Here is a 14791-nt window from a genome sequence, read left to right on the forward strand (position 1 = left end):
TGAACTTGCAGATCCTTGAAAAATATGTCCCTGTCCATTATTAAAATCCAAACGCTATAATATATAGTATATATGAAATATTACTAGTGGAAGTAGAAGATTTTGTGAACTGAAGTTAGACTTTTCAGGGATCGGAGACTGTTTAGGTAACAGATTCCACAATCCTGAACCTCATCTTCCACAAAAAATAAAAAATAAAAATTCAAGACCGACTGTCAGATCTTTTAATTTGTAAACTTGTACAAAGGCTTTAGATGGTGGGAAGTGAAATTTGGGATTGCAATTGTGTCTTGTTTTGTTTTATTTATTTATTTTTTTGTCACATTTTTTTTTAAAAAGCAACGGACTCGCAATTAGGTGTCATTAACTCCAGAGGATAATGCAAAGATTTGTATAAAAAAATTGAAGAATTGGGGAAAGAATGTATCAGATCAATAAAAATTGTCGAAGTCTTAAAAAACAAAATGATGTCATGATGTGTGGTAGGTAAAAAAACAGATTTATGTTGAATGTAAAATTATTTGCTCCAGATCAGTGGTTGTTGTTAACGAGGTCTCAAATGAGGGTTACCGAAGATGATGATGCTAGGTAAACTCCAGATCAATTAAAATTAAATAGGCTGCTAACGACATTGTAAGAATCCATCATACAAAACACTGCAGAGAAAAATGCAGAAATACAGATCTTAATAGCCTTAAGGTCACATCGGATTGCCATAGTCAAATTGTACAGTTCTTAGTCCAGCAAAACACGGCAGGCTTCAGAAGGTGACCTTATAGGTCTCAGGCCACTGATGAGATGGAGGCTTCAGATTTAAGGAAAAAAAATGAAAGTTTTGTTTATATCCCTAACTGAACAGGGAAAATGAAAAGCTTCACAAGATTGGTATTGAGATCGGCTCTGAAGCATAAATCGGATATCCAAGTGGGGGATCAGCTGCTTGGACGGTGAGATTGCGTAGGATTGTTGGGTGGGCTTGGATGCTGTAGCGTTCTTCATCATCATTAGTAAAATAGAGCAGCTCGAGGCTCAGATTGGCCCATTGACCACGCACCACCTCAGGGTTGAGTCGTCCAACTTGCATCATTACGTCCTGAAGAGTTAATACACGGCTTGTATAGGTTGCCTGCAAAAGATAAATAAATATTATATTGGTGATGGGATGATTCAAATATTTTCTCCCTATTCCGATATAATTACAGATTCTTTTCTAAATTACAGATTCTGACTGTAAAATTGTTTTGTTTCGTAAGAGAGCTTAATCAAATAACATTATTAAAAAAACAAAAAAACATTTTCTCCAGCCTTTGATTATTGAACAATTCTTGCTTGAATGGAACCATTATAACATTAAAATAAAAAACAATTAAAAAGGACAATTTTTGCCTAAGATCAAAGTGTTGTATCTGATGGGCCTTGAGAAATTTGCCCAGAGGCATTGCTTCCATCTTTAGGAAGGAGGGAGTTATTAACTATCACTTGAAGCACTTTTGATCGAAGAAATACAGACTAGACAGACCATACTAGTATTATAACTGAATTCCTAATATAAATGTACTCTGTGACTAACCTTGCAACTGCAGGAAGTAGGTAAACAAATCCTCAGATTAGAAAAAACTTTATTTATTGATTGTTCAATTTTTAGATAGGGTCAGTTTTTGAAAGTTTTTAATTTACATGAAAAATAAAATGTTTATGTAATTTATGATTTGATTAAATACAATTTAAAGACTATAAATATACTTACATATAATTAAAATATAAATGAATTAAATTAAACAACTTCATAAAATTGTAAAATATTTAGAAACAACAAAACAATAAATCTCTGTAATCATAGAAGTAATCAGGTTTTAAGCGATAAAAGTTTGTTCCTATTTTCTTCATAAAAGATAAGTCAACCGTTATACTTCTAACCCAAGATTGTTGGTTGGTTGTTTTTGTTTTACGGCATATCAACCCTTTTCAGGTTATTTAATGCCAAATCCAGAAAATTTTTTTAATAGAATATATTTGTTTTTTTTTCAAGTTGGTTTCTATTTAACCCTTAGTTGGAACCCTAACCGGTACTACTATTCCAGGTCAGAGTGGACCTGAGAGCAATGGCAATTAAAGGGTGGCTCCACACTCCACAAAGCCCACAAGCTGGAGCCTCACCATCGGATATAGTTTAAGGTCATATCCAGGACCTCTAACCCAAAAACTCTCATAATGCAGTCATACCATCAAAGTTTACTCTTCTGCACATATCTCCTTATACTGTCCAGATTTAATCTTCCTCTGAGATTATTAGAACTAGGCGTGTCTTTAAGACTCACATTACAAATCCATGAAATCATTTTATATCAGTTCTCTCGATGCAACACAAAATTTCAAATAAAATCTATAAAGATAATGCTTATGTGTGTATGTCTAGGTCATGAGTTAAAAAACTAAAGTGAGATAATAAGACTTTATAACTTCATTTTAATATAACTTTATTTTAATATAACTTTATTTTAATATAACTTTATTTTAATATAACTTTATTTTAATATAACTTTATTTTAATATAACTTTATTTTAATATAACTTTATTTTAATATAACTTTATTTTAATATAACTTTATTTTAATATAACTTCATTTTAGGTACTTGGTTTCATTTTTCAGAACTATTATAATCATATAACTTGCAAATCATTCATCAAATGATGCAGGTCTAGAGACCATTTTGCTTAATTACCCTTTGACCTCAAATGATTGCATACCTGAGAAGTGTTGTGCCCCAGCGAGAAGAGGTGAGGTTTTCCAGCTAAGATTGCTCGGCTCCAGTCGGGGTCCGATTCTAGTCCAATGAACCAGTTTCTATCATAATCTTCCAGGCATTCCTGAAGCTCTTCATGACTTGTGATTGGATTCATAAGCACTTCATCCATCATCAACTTGAAACCATATCTGGAGAAAAGGTAACATAAAAATTACCAACATTATAACCCCAACTAAACAGTGGAGAACGATTGCTATTAATCTCATATAATGTCAGTGAGCTGAAAATAGAAATAAATTTTAAATTTATGAGCGAGTATAAGTTTGGCAATACACAGTTTACTATCACTGTGATTATTCAAACTTGGTTACTTCCCCTGAATTTTTCATAATCAGTATTTAGCTACTAGAAATTTTACAAGCCATGGCAATTCTCAATTTTAGTTTGGATTGTTAAGACTACAGCTCTCATCATGCAAATGATACTTTCTTCGGGTGAGTCTTGTTAAACTCGGGAATCTGTATAAAATTTTGAATGGAACATTTTATTTAATCCATGAGAACAGCATGTTCTCATTCTGTCAACCATAACTGGGTAGAAGCCCTATGAACCCGTGGCACAACAAATAAAGTACTAAGTAATAATAAGTAATAATAAGTACTAAATGGCAGTCTTTAAGTTGAGGTTTAATCCTCAGTACAAGCAATGATAAAGACTTCCAGCTAATCATGGTTGATGAAATGAGAACAAACTACCCCTATGAATTAAATAAAGGGTTCCATTGAAAATTCCATACATCTTCCAGAGTTTGACAAGATGCACCTGAACAATGCAAATCAGACAATTTATTATTCTCCATCTCAAAATTCTGAAACATAAATTTTGTCTTTAGCAAAGGAATTTATAGTTTTAAAAAATTAACTTGAATGAAGTATGAATGAATATCTAAAAATATAGCCATAAAAAATCCTCATTCCAAAATAATCTGAACATTTTCTGATTATTTTTTATTTAAAAATTTTTTTTTCTAATTATTTGCATTATCCAATTCCACAAAAGGTGTCCAGTGTTAACATATCACTGTTCTTCGAATAGTTAAAAAAAAAAAAAAAAAAAAAAAAAAAAAAAAAAGGTAGTGTAAAATGATTAAAAATACTGACTAATACTCTTTACTCCTCTTCCCTCTGTGAACCACATGACTTGCTTCCAATTATAGTGTCCTAGATTAGTTAAAAAGTTGTCTCAGATCATGACCGTAAAAAACGTCCATTCTATTTGAAAAGTAGCAGTTGTCAAACTGACATATCAAATTTTCTCCAGTAATATTCTTTATTCTTCTATGAAACTTTTTTTTTGAAGAGAAAATCTCTTCTGGAAGAGATACAAAACTAGATATTTAATATGTGCATTTTTCACCCATGCTGTGACATAGTAATAGCTGACATAGTACTGAGGCATGTGATTAGTCCTCTTCACAAGCTTGTCCAAACATTTATTTAGAAAAAAAAAAAAACTGGTGTAAAACAGACTTCAAATGTCTTGGTATAGAAACACCGAAGAGAATGAGACATACTTAGCCCTGATTGACTATGTTGCTAGAGCTGGAGAGAAAAAAAATATCTGGTTTGCAAACTGAAGTAGATAGGCTCTGTCTATCACCCAGCTTTGCATTCCTTTGTCTATTAGCCAAACACAGTGGTTCATGCATAGCGTCACTTGTCCAGATTTGATGGAAGATCCAGTTGATAGCAACAAGGAATCCTAGCTCTTTTGTCTCAGTAAAGAGAAGAAAAGATAATTTAATCAGATGTCATTTAGAATACAATTTTGGAATTTTATATTAAATTTATATTTTAAATAAATTTTTAAATAAAACAAAGTCAGAAGGTCAATATTGTAAATGTTCAATCATGAAGCTAGTTCGGATTAGAAAAGAAATTAACTGTTAGAAAATTCCTGATTATCTTAGAAGTTAGAACTTTGGAGAGTTTAATGCTTTGAATAGACAACAATGTTACTTAAAAACAAAGAAAATATTATTTTGAAGGTGTGATATTATCTAGAATATTGGATTTTGACAGCAAGGTTAGATAACCTTTTTTTTTTTAACAGTTTTTGTACCAAATTGAAATAAATGATTTACCTAGGAATTAAGAGGTAAAATGAAAAAAAGTGTAAAGAAAAAATCTAACCTAATAGGTCCTGCATTGTCTACCAATATCCAGCCCCTGTCCCATCACCAATATTGCATACCTGTGTTTGTTTCACAAGTGCTTTGACAGAATGCTCCAAACTTATAGCATCTGTACCTTCATAACATAAATACCTCCGACCAACCTGCATGTAAAAGTCTTCAGATTCCGGAAACTTTCTACTTTAATAGTTTCTTTTCTATTATCATGTGCCCTTGGAATTTCTTCTTTTGCTCTTCTGACTGTACTAACTAGCAGAAATTTAAATGCAACATACATAAAATCCATAAACATAGCCTGTTATGTCCTAGTAACAATATGCCTTGTTCAGTGTGAATAAATAAAAATAAAATATATTTTATATATATATATATATATATATATATATATATATATATATATAAAATATATTTGTAGTCATCGACATACAGTCCTATTTCGTTGTATCGCAACTCATCAGTGCCGCTAGACTAGCACCTATCCCAATGCGAGGATCGAACCTAGAACCGTCGTGATGACAGTCCCGCAACTAATCTGTCCGAATGTCTATTTAAATAAACATCCGTCCGCCACTTGTAAAGTGCTCAAACGCTTGTTTGTAAACAAACCGCGAGCTTCGCATTTTTCAGCCAAATTAAGTAGCGAGTGAGATTATTTACGACAGTGCTCAACCCAAAGAGGGAGACTTTATAAAATATAAAATATATTTGTAGTCATCGAGATACAGTCCTGTTTTGTTGTATCACAACTCATCAGTGCCGCTAGACTAGCACCTATCCCAAGGCGAGGATCGAACCTAGAACCGTCGTATATATATATATATATATATATATATATATATATATATATATATATATATATATATATATAGGTTAAAAATGAAGAAAATATTAGTGGGAAGGATACAGATGACATTATGCATGATGACGTCATTTATTTTTATTATCAAATAAATGCCAACTGGAGTATTTGATTTTGACAGTGAGGTCAGATACTTATATTCATATCCGTTTTTATACCATGTTGAAACAAATGACTTATTTAGCACTTCTGAGTTAAAAATAAAAAAAGATTCAAGACACTGACCTGAAAGCTTTGAGAACAATATTCTGTAGATCTTTGTTTTCTGCAAGCCAATCCCACATGGCATTCCATGGAATGTTTCCAATATAATATTTATACAAATAGCTAGCTGGCATATGAATGTCTGGTGGGAAAGAAATAAAAAACATAAGACATAAGCAGTTCTCAAATAAGAAAGCATAAAAAAAAGAATACATTTTGATATTGAAAAATGAAATTAGTGAAATGATTACTAATCTTGAGCTGCACATAGTTTCCAAAATTTGAAGGGCTAATAGACATAACCCTCAAGCGTCTTTGATTTCTCTGAACACCGCTTTGTCAGGACAACTGGACATGAGGATACATCACCATATTAGTAAACTCTAAACAAATATTTAAAATACCATAGGATTTGAAACTCAAGATTCCTTTGACATGACTACACATTGGTGCAAATGAGGAATATTGTACCTGCTAGTGATGTTACCTTAACAGCACTAAAGCCAAATGAATGTTCTGGAATCTGGTATGATCATTAAAAGCCTGCTAGAAAGATAAACTATAACATAGTTAAGTGGTGAATTAAAGAAAATTAATATTCTTAAAAAGGTGAATTAAAGAAAATTAATATTCTTCACTGTTTTATTAATTCCACATTTGAGAAGTAGAGGAGAATCTTAATTGAAAATGCGGATACTTATGTATCTCAAAGAAATTAAGTGCTAAGCCCAAGAATGAACAGATTTCTGAGAACTAACTGAGCTATAAAAAAATTCTTGAGATGTTTGTTGCTCATCATTTACAATCAAAGTCGAGACATACACACATGACCAGTTGCTGTCAGCAAAAGTTGGCATACACGTAGACCACCAGAGTTAACAATAGTTTTAGAGTTATTTATTGGTCTAAATTATGACAAAAATACTTATATTTTCTTTAGTATTATAAAGCAATTATTTCCAATGAAAATATAATTTTTAATACCATGGTTAACTTATTATATAGCAGAATCAAGAATTTAAACTTCTCCCCAGTTGAGGTTGATCTACTTGCAATAAATCATCATCATATTTGGTTTAACATCTATCTTACATGCTAACATCCATTAAAGGGTTTTAAAAAATTAACTTTTAAAGTAACTTATCTCTGGCCAAATATTCATTTATCCTTCAGATCCATTTTCCTTTACCTTCACCTATAAACAACTTGATACCTATCTGTTTGACATTCAAGAACTTACATCCATTCTTTCAATGTGACCATACCATCAGTCTCCTATTCAACACACATCTCATACTTGGCAAATTTAATCTTCCCCTAAGAGCATCAGAACTAAGCTTGTTATCAAAATTAACCTTACACATCCATTGTATCATTCTCGTATCATTTATCTCCATTCACTTGCCAAATTTCACTTCTATATAATGCTCTTTTGGTTAGTAATGGCAGAAGTTCCCTGAACTTATTCTTGCAATCACACCAGCATCTGCTCCACTTTGTGTTCCAATAGTATCACCAAGGTTATAAAACTTCCTGAAAACCTTCACATTGACACCATCCAAATGTACATTGTCCATATCCAAGTTTCCATCCATCTTGCACACAAATTGGTTATTCTCTTTCAACCTACCAGTAATTCCACTGCACATCTTGTGTACCCAATGTTCACAGATATGAAAAAAGAAAATTTAATTTCAAGACTCCTTTTCCACAAACTGAGCAGGGGAACTTTACTCTTTTTGAGAGCTTTCCAATACTACAACAATGATTTTGAATTTTGGGGATGAGCGTTGATAATTTGCATCATTCAGATTACTGTTCTTATCTTAAAGTGTTATTTTCACAACATTTCAGTCAATGTAACCTCTGACCTTTAATCCACAAGGGTAGCATACTCTTATGCCATTAGTCATGATGGGTTAGAAGTCTTAAATAATTTGCAATCGTATTTTGTGTGTTGCCCACACTGAGGAGTGACACTTCAACTTCCAGAGTGTAACTTACAACTGAATTTTACAAAGTACTTTATCCAATATGCCACGGATTCTTCCTGAATTTTAGGCAATACATATAAATATATATATATATATATATATATATATATATATACATATATACATACATGAGGTGTCTTCAATAAGTTTGCAGATTTTTTTATACAGACATTTAAAATTGTTGTAGACTCTTGAAAATTCAGTATGTTATTGCTGTGCATCTGAGATGACGGCCCAATCTTTATAACATGTTCAAACAAACAGCTACAGCAGGAAAATCTGGACGTGAGGAAACTTTAGAAGAACGATATGCAATAAAATTCTGTTTTAAACTTGGAAAAATGTCATAGAAACATATGAAATTTTTCAGACTGTTTTGGACCATCTTGCATGAATTGGGCATTAGTTTTTGAGTGGCATAAGAGATTCAAAGAAGACAGGGAGTCTAAGAGGTGTGAGAGGACTAAGGAAACTGAAACACTAGATCTGATTGGCTAAATAAAGAATTTGATGGTTAACGACCACCGTGTGTCTATAGAAACAATAAGTGCACAGTTTGATGTCAGTGTGAAACTGTACACAAGGAACTGAAGATGCAGAAGATTTGCGTGCAGTTTGTCCTAAGGGTGCTCAGAGAAGACCAGAAAGAAAGACGTTGTCATGACAGCAAGGAGATGGTTGAGCTGATCAATTCAGATCCCACAGTTCTTGATGTTCTGGTGACATGCAATGAAAGCTGGATCTACTGCTATGACCCAAAGACCAAGAGACAGAGTTTCCAGTAGTAGCTTGCTAGCTTTCCCAGACCCAAAAAGGCCAGAGAGAGCAAATCCACACAGAAACTTATGATGATTCCTTTTTGTGAAAGCACAGGCATGATTTACATGCACTGGACAGACAGTCAACAATACTATGTTCAGGTTTTAAGCAGTTCAAGAAGAGATTCCGTCAAAAGAGGCCAGAACTCTTCAAACTGGGTCAGTGGGATTTCCATCAGTACAATGTGCCAGTTCACATCCTTGTCACAGACTATTTGATCAAGATGGGCATCAAGACAGTCCCTCATCCTCCTTATAGTCCAGACCTTACTCCCTGTCACTTTTGGTTATTCCCTAAGCTCAAGTAAAATCTTAGAGGCTGCCATTGTGAGATAATTGAAACGATAAAAGAAGCTGTGTTAAGTGTTGAGACATTATATTGAACAGAGTGCAGTATCGATACGGAGTGGGAAATAATTTCCAGTAACAAAGATGACGGCTAAATATTCAAATGCGGTTCATGACATAGCCAACAGCGAACTGATTGAATTCAAAATTCGACAATTTTTATAGTAACTTTGGAATGTTTTCATTGGTTGGTTACCACAACCAGTGGTTATAAAAACGATTGTCAAAATCATTGGTGTCATACCCCCATTAGGAGTCAAAAACATTTTACAAGCTGTAACGAGGGTCATTGATATGCTCACACAAGAGGACTTCCATGGAGTCTTTCATAAGTTGTTGGAATGGTACAACAAGTGCATTGCAGCCAGAGGAGATTACTTTGAAGGAGACTAGAGTTTCATGTGTGTACTATTACGAAAAGTGTCCATACGAAAAAAAAAAAAGTCTGGAAACTTATTGATGACACCTTGTGTGTATATATATAATTTACATTCATTATTTATAATTAATGGTTTCTATATTGTGTCACTTCTATACCAAGCATGCTTAGTAGATCATCAGCTGCATATGTATTCATTATTTGAGTAGTTACTCTTCACCGTTCTCTATAATTTTTATTTCATTCCATTTTCCTTTCATATATAGTCAGCCACACCCGACTTTGGAATATCTCCCTGTACTAAAGTTTATTGATGTTCTTTTAACCTTACTTTTAGTGGGAGATACGCATCACCTTCATATAGTGTTCCACGTTTATATGGAATCTCATACACACCAGCATCTCTTCCACTGTGTTCCAATAGTTTCATCAAGGTTACAAAACTTCTCGACAACCTCAACATCTTCGTCATCCAAATGTACATTGGCCATATCCAAGTATCATAGTAATGACATTCTCTGTAGAAGGCTCAACTCGTATAAGATGTTTTTGGAGAGTTGAGTCTCTCCTGTATACTGTCCTGATGTTATATGGATTACATATTCTTTGAATATTTTTTGACAAGCCCATCATGTATGGTACAAGATACACCTGAAAAAACAAATCGGAGGTTACGTCGACTGAAATATCATGAAAATAACACCCAAGATAAGAAAAACAAGCATAGCGTAGCCCCCCTCTGGTGCTGCATGTGGGATGATACCACAAAAAATAGTGAAGAAATTATGAATGTGAGAAGTGTGAAGGGCCAATATTGCCTTCACATTTTTGCTAAGTTTCAGATAAATCTAATAGATTGGGCAAAAGTGCCATTTTTTTTGCAATTTGGGGGCATTTGTGATCCCTTTTGAGCTTTGGTGAATGCCGAATCCCAGTGAAAATGGACAAACGATGCGGTTTCACACCTTAAGACATGTATATTTGAATTCAGCACGATGAAAAACCACTATATAGACATACACATCAAGTTTTTGAGTGATATGAAAAAAGAGCTTCAAAAAGGCATGTGTTTTTAGCTCTAAAAGTCCCAGAGGGATGCGACCCAGAATTTTGCCAAGATCACCCATGCTGAATTTATATTAAGAACAATGGCTTCCACATTTTGGCCAAGTTTCAGGAAAATCTAATGGATGGATCGCTATGGGGCAAAAAGTGTTATTTTGGGTCATTTTTGACCTCTTATGAACCCCTGGGAACACCAAATCCCAGTGTAAATGGATAACGGTGCAGTTTCAGGCCTTAACACATCTATATTTGAGTTGATCATGGTGAAAAACCACTATATCAAGTTTTTGTTGAGAAATATGAAAAAAAGAGCCACAGAAAGGGACGTTTTTAGCACTGAAAGTCTCTGGAGACGCAAACCAGAATTTTGCCAGGATCACCCATACTGGATTTATATTAAGAACAGTGAACTCCAAATTTTGGCCAAGTTTCAGAAAAATCCAATAGATGGATCAAAAGTTATGAGGCAAAACGTGTTATTTTGGGCCATTTTTAAAAAATTTTTTTAACATCTTTTGAGCCCCTGGGGATGTAACGGGAATTTTTACAAAAAACATTTTTTTTACTGTGTCCATCTATTTAATGAAATACAATTTCTGGCAAAATTTCAGGAAAAACTAATAGACAGTTATCTGGCAATTGTCCGGACTAACGGACACATGCACGGATGCACGAACGCCACTGAAAACATAGGTCCCTCTCCGATAAATCGGAGGACCAATAGTCAGAATAATCCAAATAATATAAACTATAACCACTGATCATCACTTTAGCATTTGTAACATTTATTTTTAGATTCTCTTTTTATAGCATTCCTTCAAGTCTTTAACATGAGGATCAAATAAGAATAGATGAAATGCAATTTAGTTTTATGCCTGGCTAAAGTACTCCTTGTACTATATTTATTTGGAAACAAATGCAAAAGAAGTACCTTGGTAAGAAGAAGAACCTGTATCTTGTTTTTTTGTGGATTTGGAGAAAGATTTTAAGAGTGCCAAAAAAGGTTGTCTGGTTAATTCTGTATAAACTAGGGGAAATCAAATGGTTTGTGAAGGTTGTTCAAGCAATGTGCAGAAATGCTCAAAAACATTTTAAAATTAAGCACATTTAATGACACCGTTAATGTTAAAGAGTACATCAGGATTCTGTACTAAATCCGTTGCTTTTCATTTGTATCTTAGAAGTACTGTTCAGATGTGATACAATTGCTGTCCCCAGACCACCGACCAACCCACAAGTGTTGGGAAAAAAAAGAGGAAACAAGCTGATCAGCAGAACAAATATATAGAAAGTGAGATTAGTAGAAAAACAATGAGAGGAAATTGTTCACCAACGCACACAAAAGCAAGTGATATAAGACTGTTAATAAAGGTGTGGTATTGACTGGGACAAAACATCGGATTGAGAGGTTGATATATTTATAATTAGTTTACAGACCGTTTTAGGAGTAGCAGTGAGTTTTACGACAGTCAGGGACAGTTAACAGACTGTCTAGAGTTTGCAACAATTGAAGACGGTATCTAGTTTGGGGCAGTGTATGGCAGGTTGTGGATGTTAGGGTTTTGAAAGTCATTTCCATAATAGTATCACCCATGCACCCAGAGCACAACTGATATTTACAGAATGTGTAAAAGTATATGTTTTCTGTATTTTCTCTTGCATTGTTTTTTTTTTTGCTACTTGTGAACCTGTACTCGCCTCCTCGGCAACTGCCAGTGTGAGAAACAATAGCAGGGCCAGAGGGAAGATGAAAGAAGAAAAGCATAGAAACAGCATTAGGGTTGGTGATTCTTGTCAAACGGGGGGAACACGTGGTTGCACACAGAAATTCTGTATGCTGATGATTTAATGTTTACTATATATATATATATATATATATATATATATATATATATATATATGCTTGTAATAAATAATATTACTTACCTTGAGATTCAAATACTGATGAGCAGGCCATGGTTAGTTGAGAATAACTGTTTGCCAAAAGACTGTCGGCTGCAACCTCTGCAATAACATGTTCGACGGGCATCTGGTGTGAGGCTGACCAGGCCAGCTGGCCAAGGACATGTGTGTACCAGTCCCGAGGAAAACTGTCCTGTAGTTTTAGTAACCATGTTGGCTCAATGGGCAGCTCACGCCACTTGACCGGCAGACTTAGTTGCGAAGAGAAGATGCATTTGAAATCGGGAGAGCCAGCCAAGCTAGTCAGCGGACGGTAAATACTACTGCTTCCATTTGACGTCATTTTCTTTTGGTGATTCTTGGAATAACATGGTTGTGGGGAAATGCTGTCAGATGAAAAACGTATGAAATAAAAAAACAATTAGTGTGTTTAGATATTTAAACAAAGTATGAGGTAATAATTTATGGAAAACCATTTAGGCAGGCTCCAAAAATTCAACATCAACAACCAATCTGTATATGATAGTTTCTGAGATGAGACATTTTTTTTATTAAAATAAAGTCTCATCAGCACAGGAATTAGACACCAAACAAAAAATTTAAACATGATCAAGACTAAAGTGAGGATAGCTAATGTTTATACAGGAAATCATGAAGCTTATGACTTTATAGAGAGGTAATTACAATTTACAAAGACAAATTTGCATAATAGTCAAAGCAAGTACAGATATTAGATAAAGAACAAAGTACAAATAAGGAGAAAATTTTAGGATATTTACATTACAGATACCCATAATAAAATGGAAAACATGGTGACATGTTGTCAATTACAGATTATTTTTCGAGGAAAAAGCCAAAGCATTACCTAACAGATAAATTCTCCAATAACATAATGAGGTTTGCACCTATAGTTTCAGAAGTATTATCACACCCAGAGTAAATAAAGTTGAAAATTTATATAATTAATCATTTATATTTAGTGCTAAGTAGAAATAGAAGAACAAAGGAGAAAAATGGCAAAAGAGTAAAATCTATATAGCTATAAAAGTGAAAGTGTCTGTCTGTCTGTGTGTGCACATGTCTGTCTGTTTTCTACGCAATAACTCTGTCAATTTTCAGTCTACAGACTCGAAATTTGATATACAGGATATTGAGATTTGGGAAAATCTTTGTATCTGTTTTTGGCTATAAATTTAGGTGTTAAAGAGCCAAAGTTCAATGATTTGACCTTTGAGAACTCTACCAAATTCCTCTGCCAAAGTTTGATCTAAACACTTGAAATTTTAGATATAGGTTCCTTGGACATGGATCTAACTTAATAACTTGATTTGAGCCCAAAACAATAAATCTTAAGGGGCCATAATAAGGGTCAAAGTTAAAATTTGACCTCTGCGGTCTCTACCAAATTACTCAGACAATTTCTGGTCTAAACATTTGAAATTTTACATAAAAGGTATTCAGAGATAGAGAAAGCTTTTTAATCGGTTTGGGTCAAAAATTTGAGCTACCAATATATAAATGTATGTATGTTCGCATGTCTGCCTAAAACTTTCGACAGAGGCGACGGATTTTCAAAAGATCAGTATCGTTTTGAAGCTCGACCCTTCAGATGACAAATACTGAAAAATTGGCTAAAAACATTAATTTCTTCACCCTCAACTGGGTACTTTTCTACAGGGATGGGTTACTTTTTTCACCGATATTGTCGAAAGTTATCCCCTATTTTCGATTGTCTAGCCTTAATTGAAACCTACGTCATTTCCGCTTTGGCGGTGGTTGTAACAGCAAAGACGTCATGTTTTTTTCCTTCTTTGCAGTACGGGTTCGAGCCAGCCTTCCTACTACCACTTTTTTTTTTTTTTTTTTTTTTTGGCTCAACACCTCCAAACATCCAGGTAACGCCGGGCTGAAATGCTAGTTTACTAATAAAGTTAGAAACTATATATATATATATAAAATATATATATATATAAAATATATATATATATATATATATATATATATATATATATATATAAAATATATATATAAAATAAAGCTCAACGTCTGTGTGTGTACACGAAAAGGCTTCTATATGGTTTACTATCATACTACTAAACTGACCACATACAATGACAGAAGAGGTATCAAGGAGCAAAAATGAGTATGACAAAGTCACTTCCAACCAACGGGGGGGGGGAGGCCCCAGGGGATAAACTCTATGCATGCTTACAACATTTCACATAGAACTACCAAATTTGGCAGAATAACCCACTTTAAGGTGGGGGGAGGTTTTTATGG

The 14791-nt window shown here is 33.8% G+C and overlaps 1 protein-coding gene across 2 annotated transcripts in view; it reads right to left on the bottom strand.

Moving 5' to 3' along the window:
- Window positions 1-210: 210 nt before the first annotated feature.
- Window positions 211-14791, bottom strand: part of LOC145255713 (pecanex-like protein 4) — a 120809-nt gene continuing 106228 nt past the window's right edge. For both annotated transcript variants that reach the window (XM_080114305.1, XM_080114306.1), the window contains exons 8-11: window positions 12536-12897; window positions 6027-6147; window positions 2750-2936; window positions 211-1126 (exon numbers count right to left, since the gene is read on the bottom strand). In XM_080114305.1, the coding sequence (XP_079970431.1) occupies window positions 875-1126; window positions 2750-2936; window positions 6027-6147; window positions 12536-12897 (922 nt within the window). In that variant the 3' untranslated portion in view covers window positions 211-874. The remainder of the gene's footprint in view (window positions 1127-2749; window positions 2937-6026; window positions 6148-12535; window positions 12898-14791) is intronic.

This window comes from Euprymna scolopes, chromosome 31 (genome assembly GCF_053919585.1).
Source record: "Euprymna scolopes isolate OS-2025 chromosome 31, ASM5391958v1, whole genome shotgun sequence".
Lineage (NCBI taxonomy): Eukaryota > Metazoa > Mollusca > Cephalopoda > Sepiida > Sepiolidae > Euprymna > Euprymna scolopes.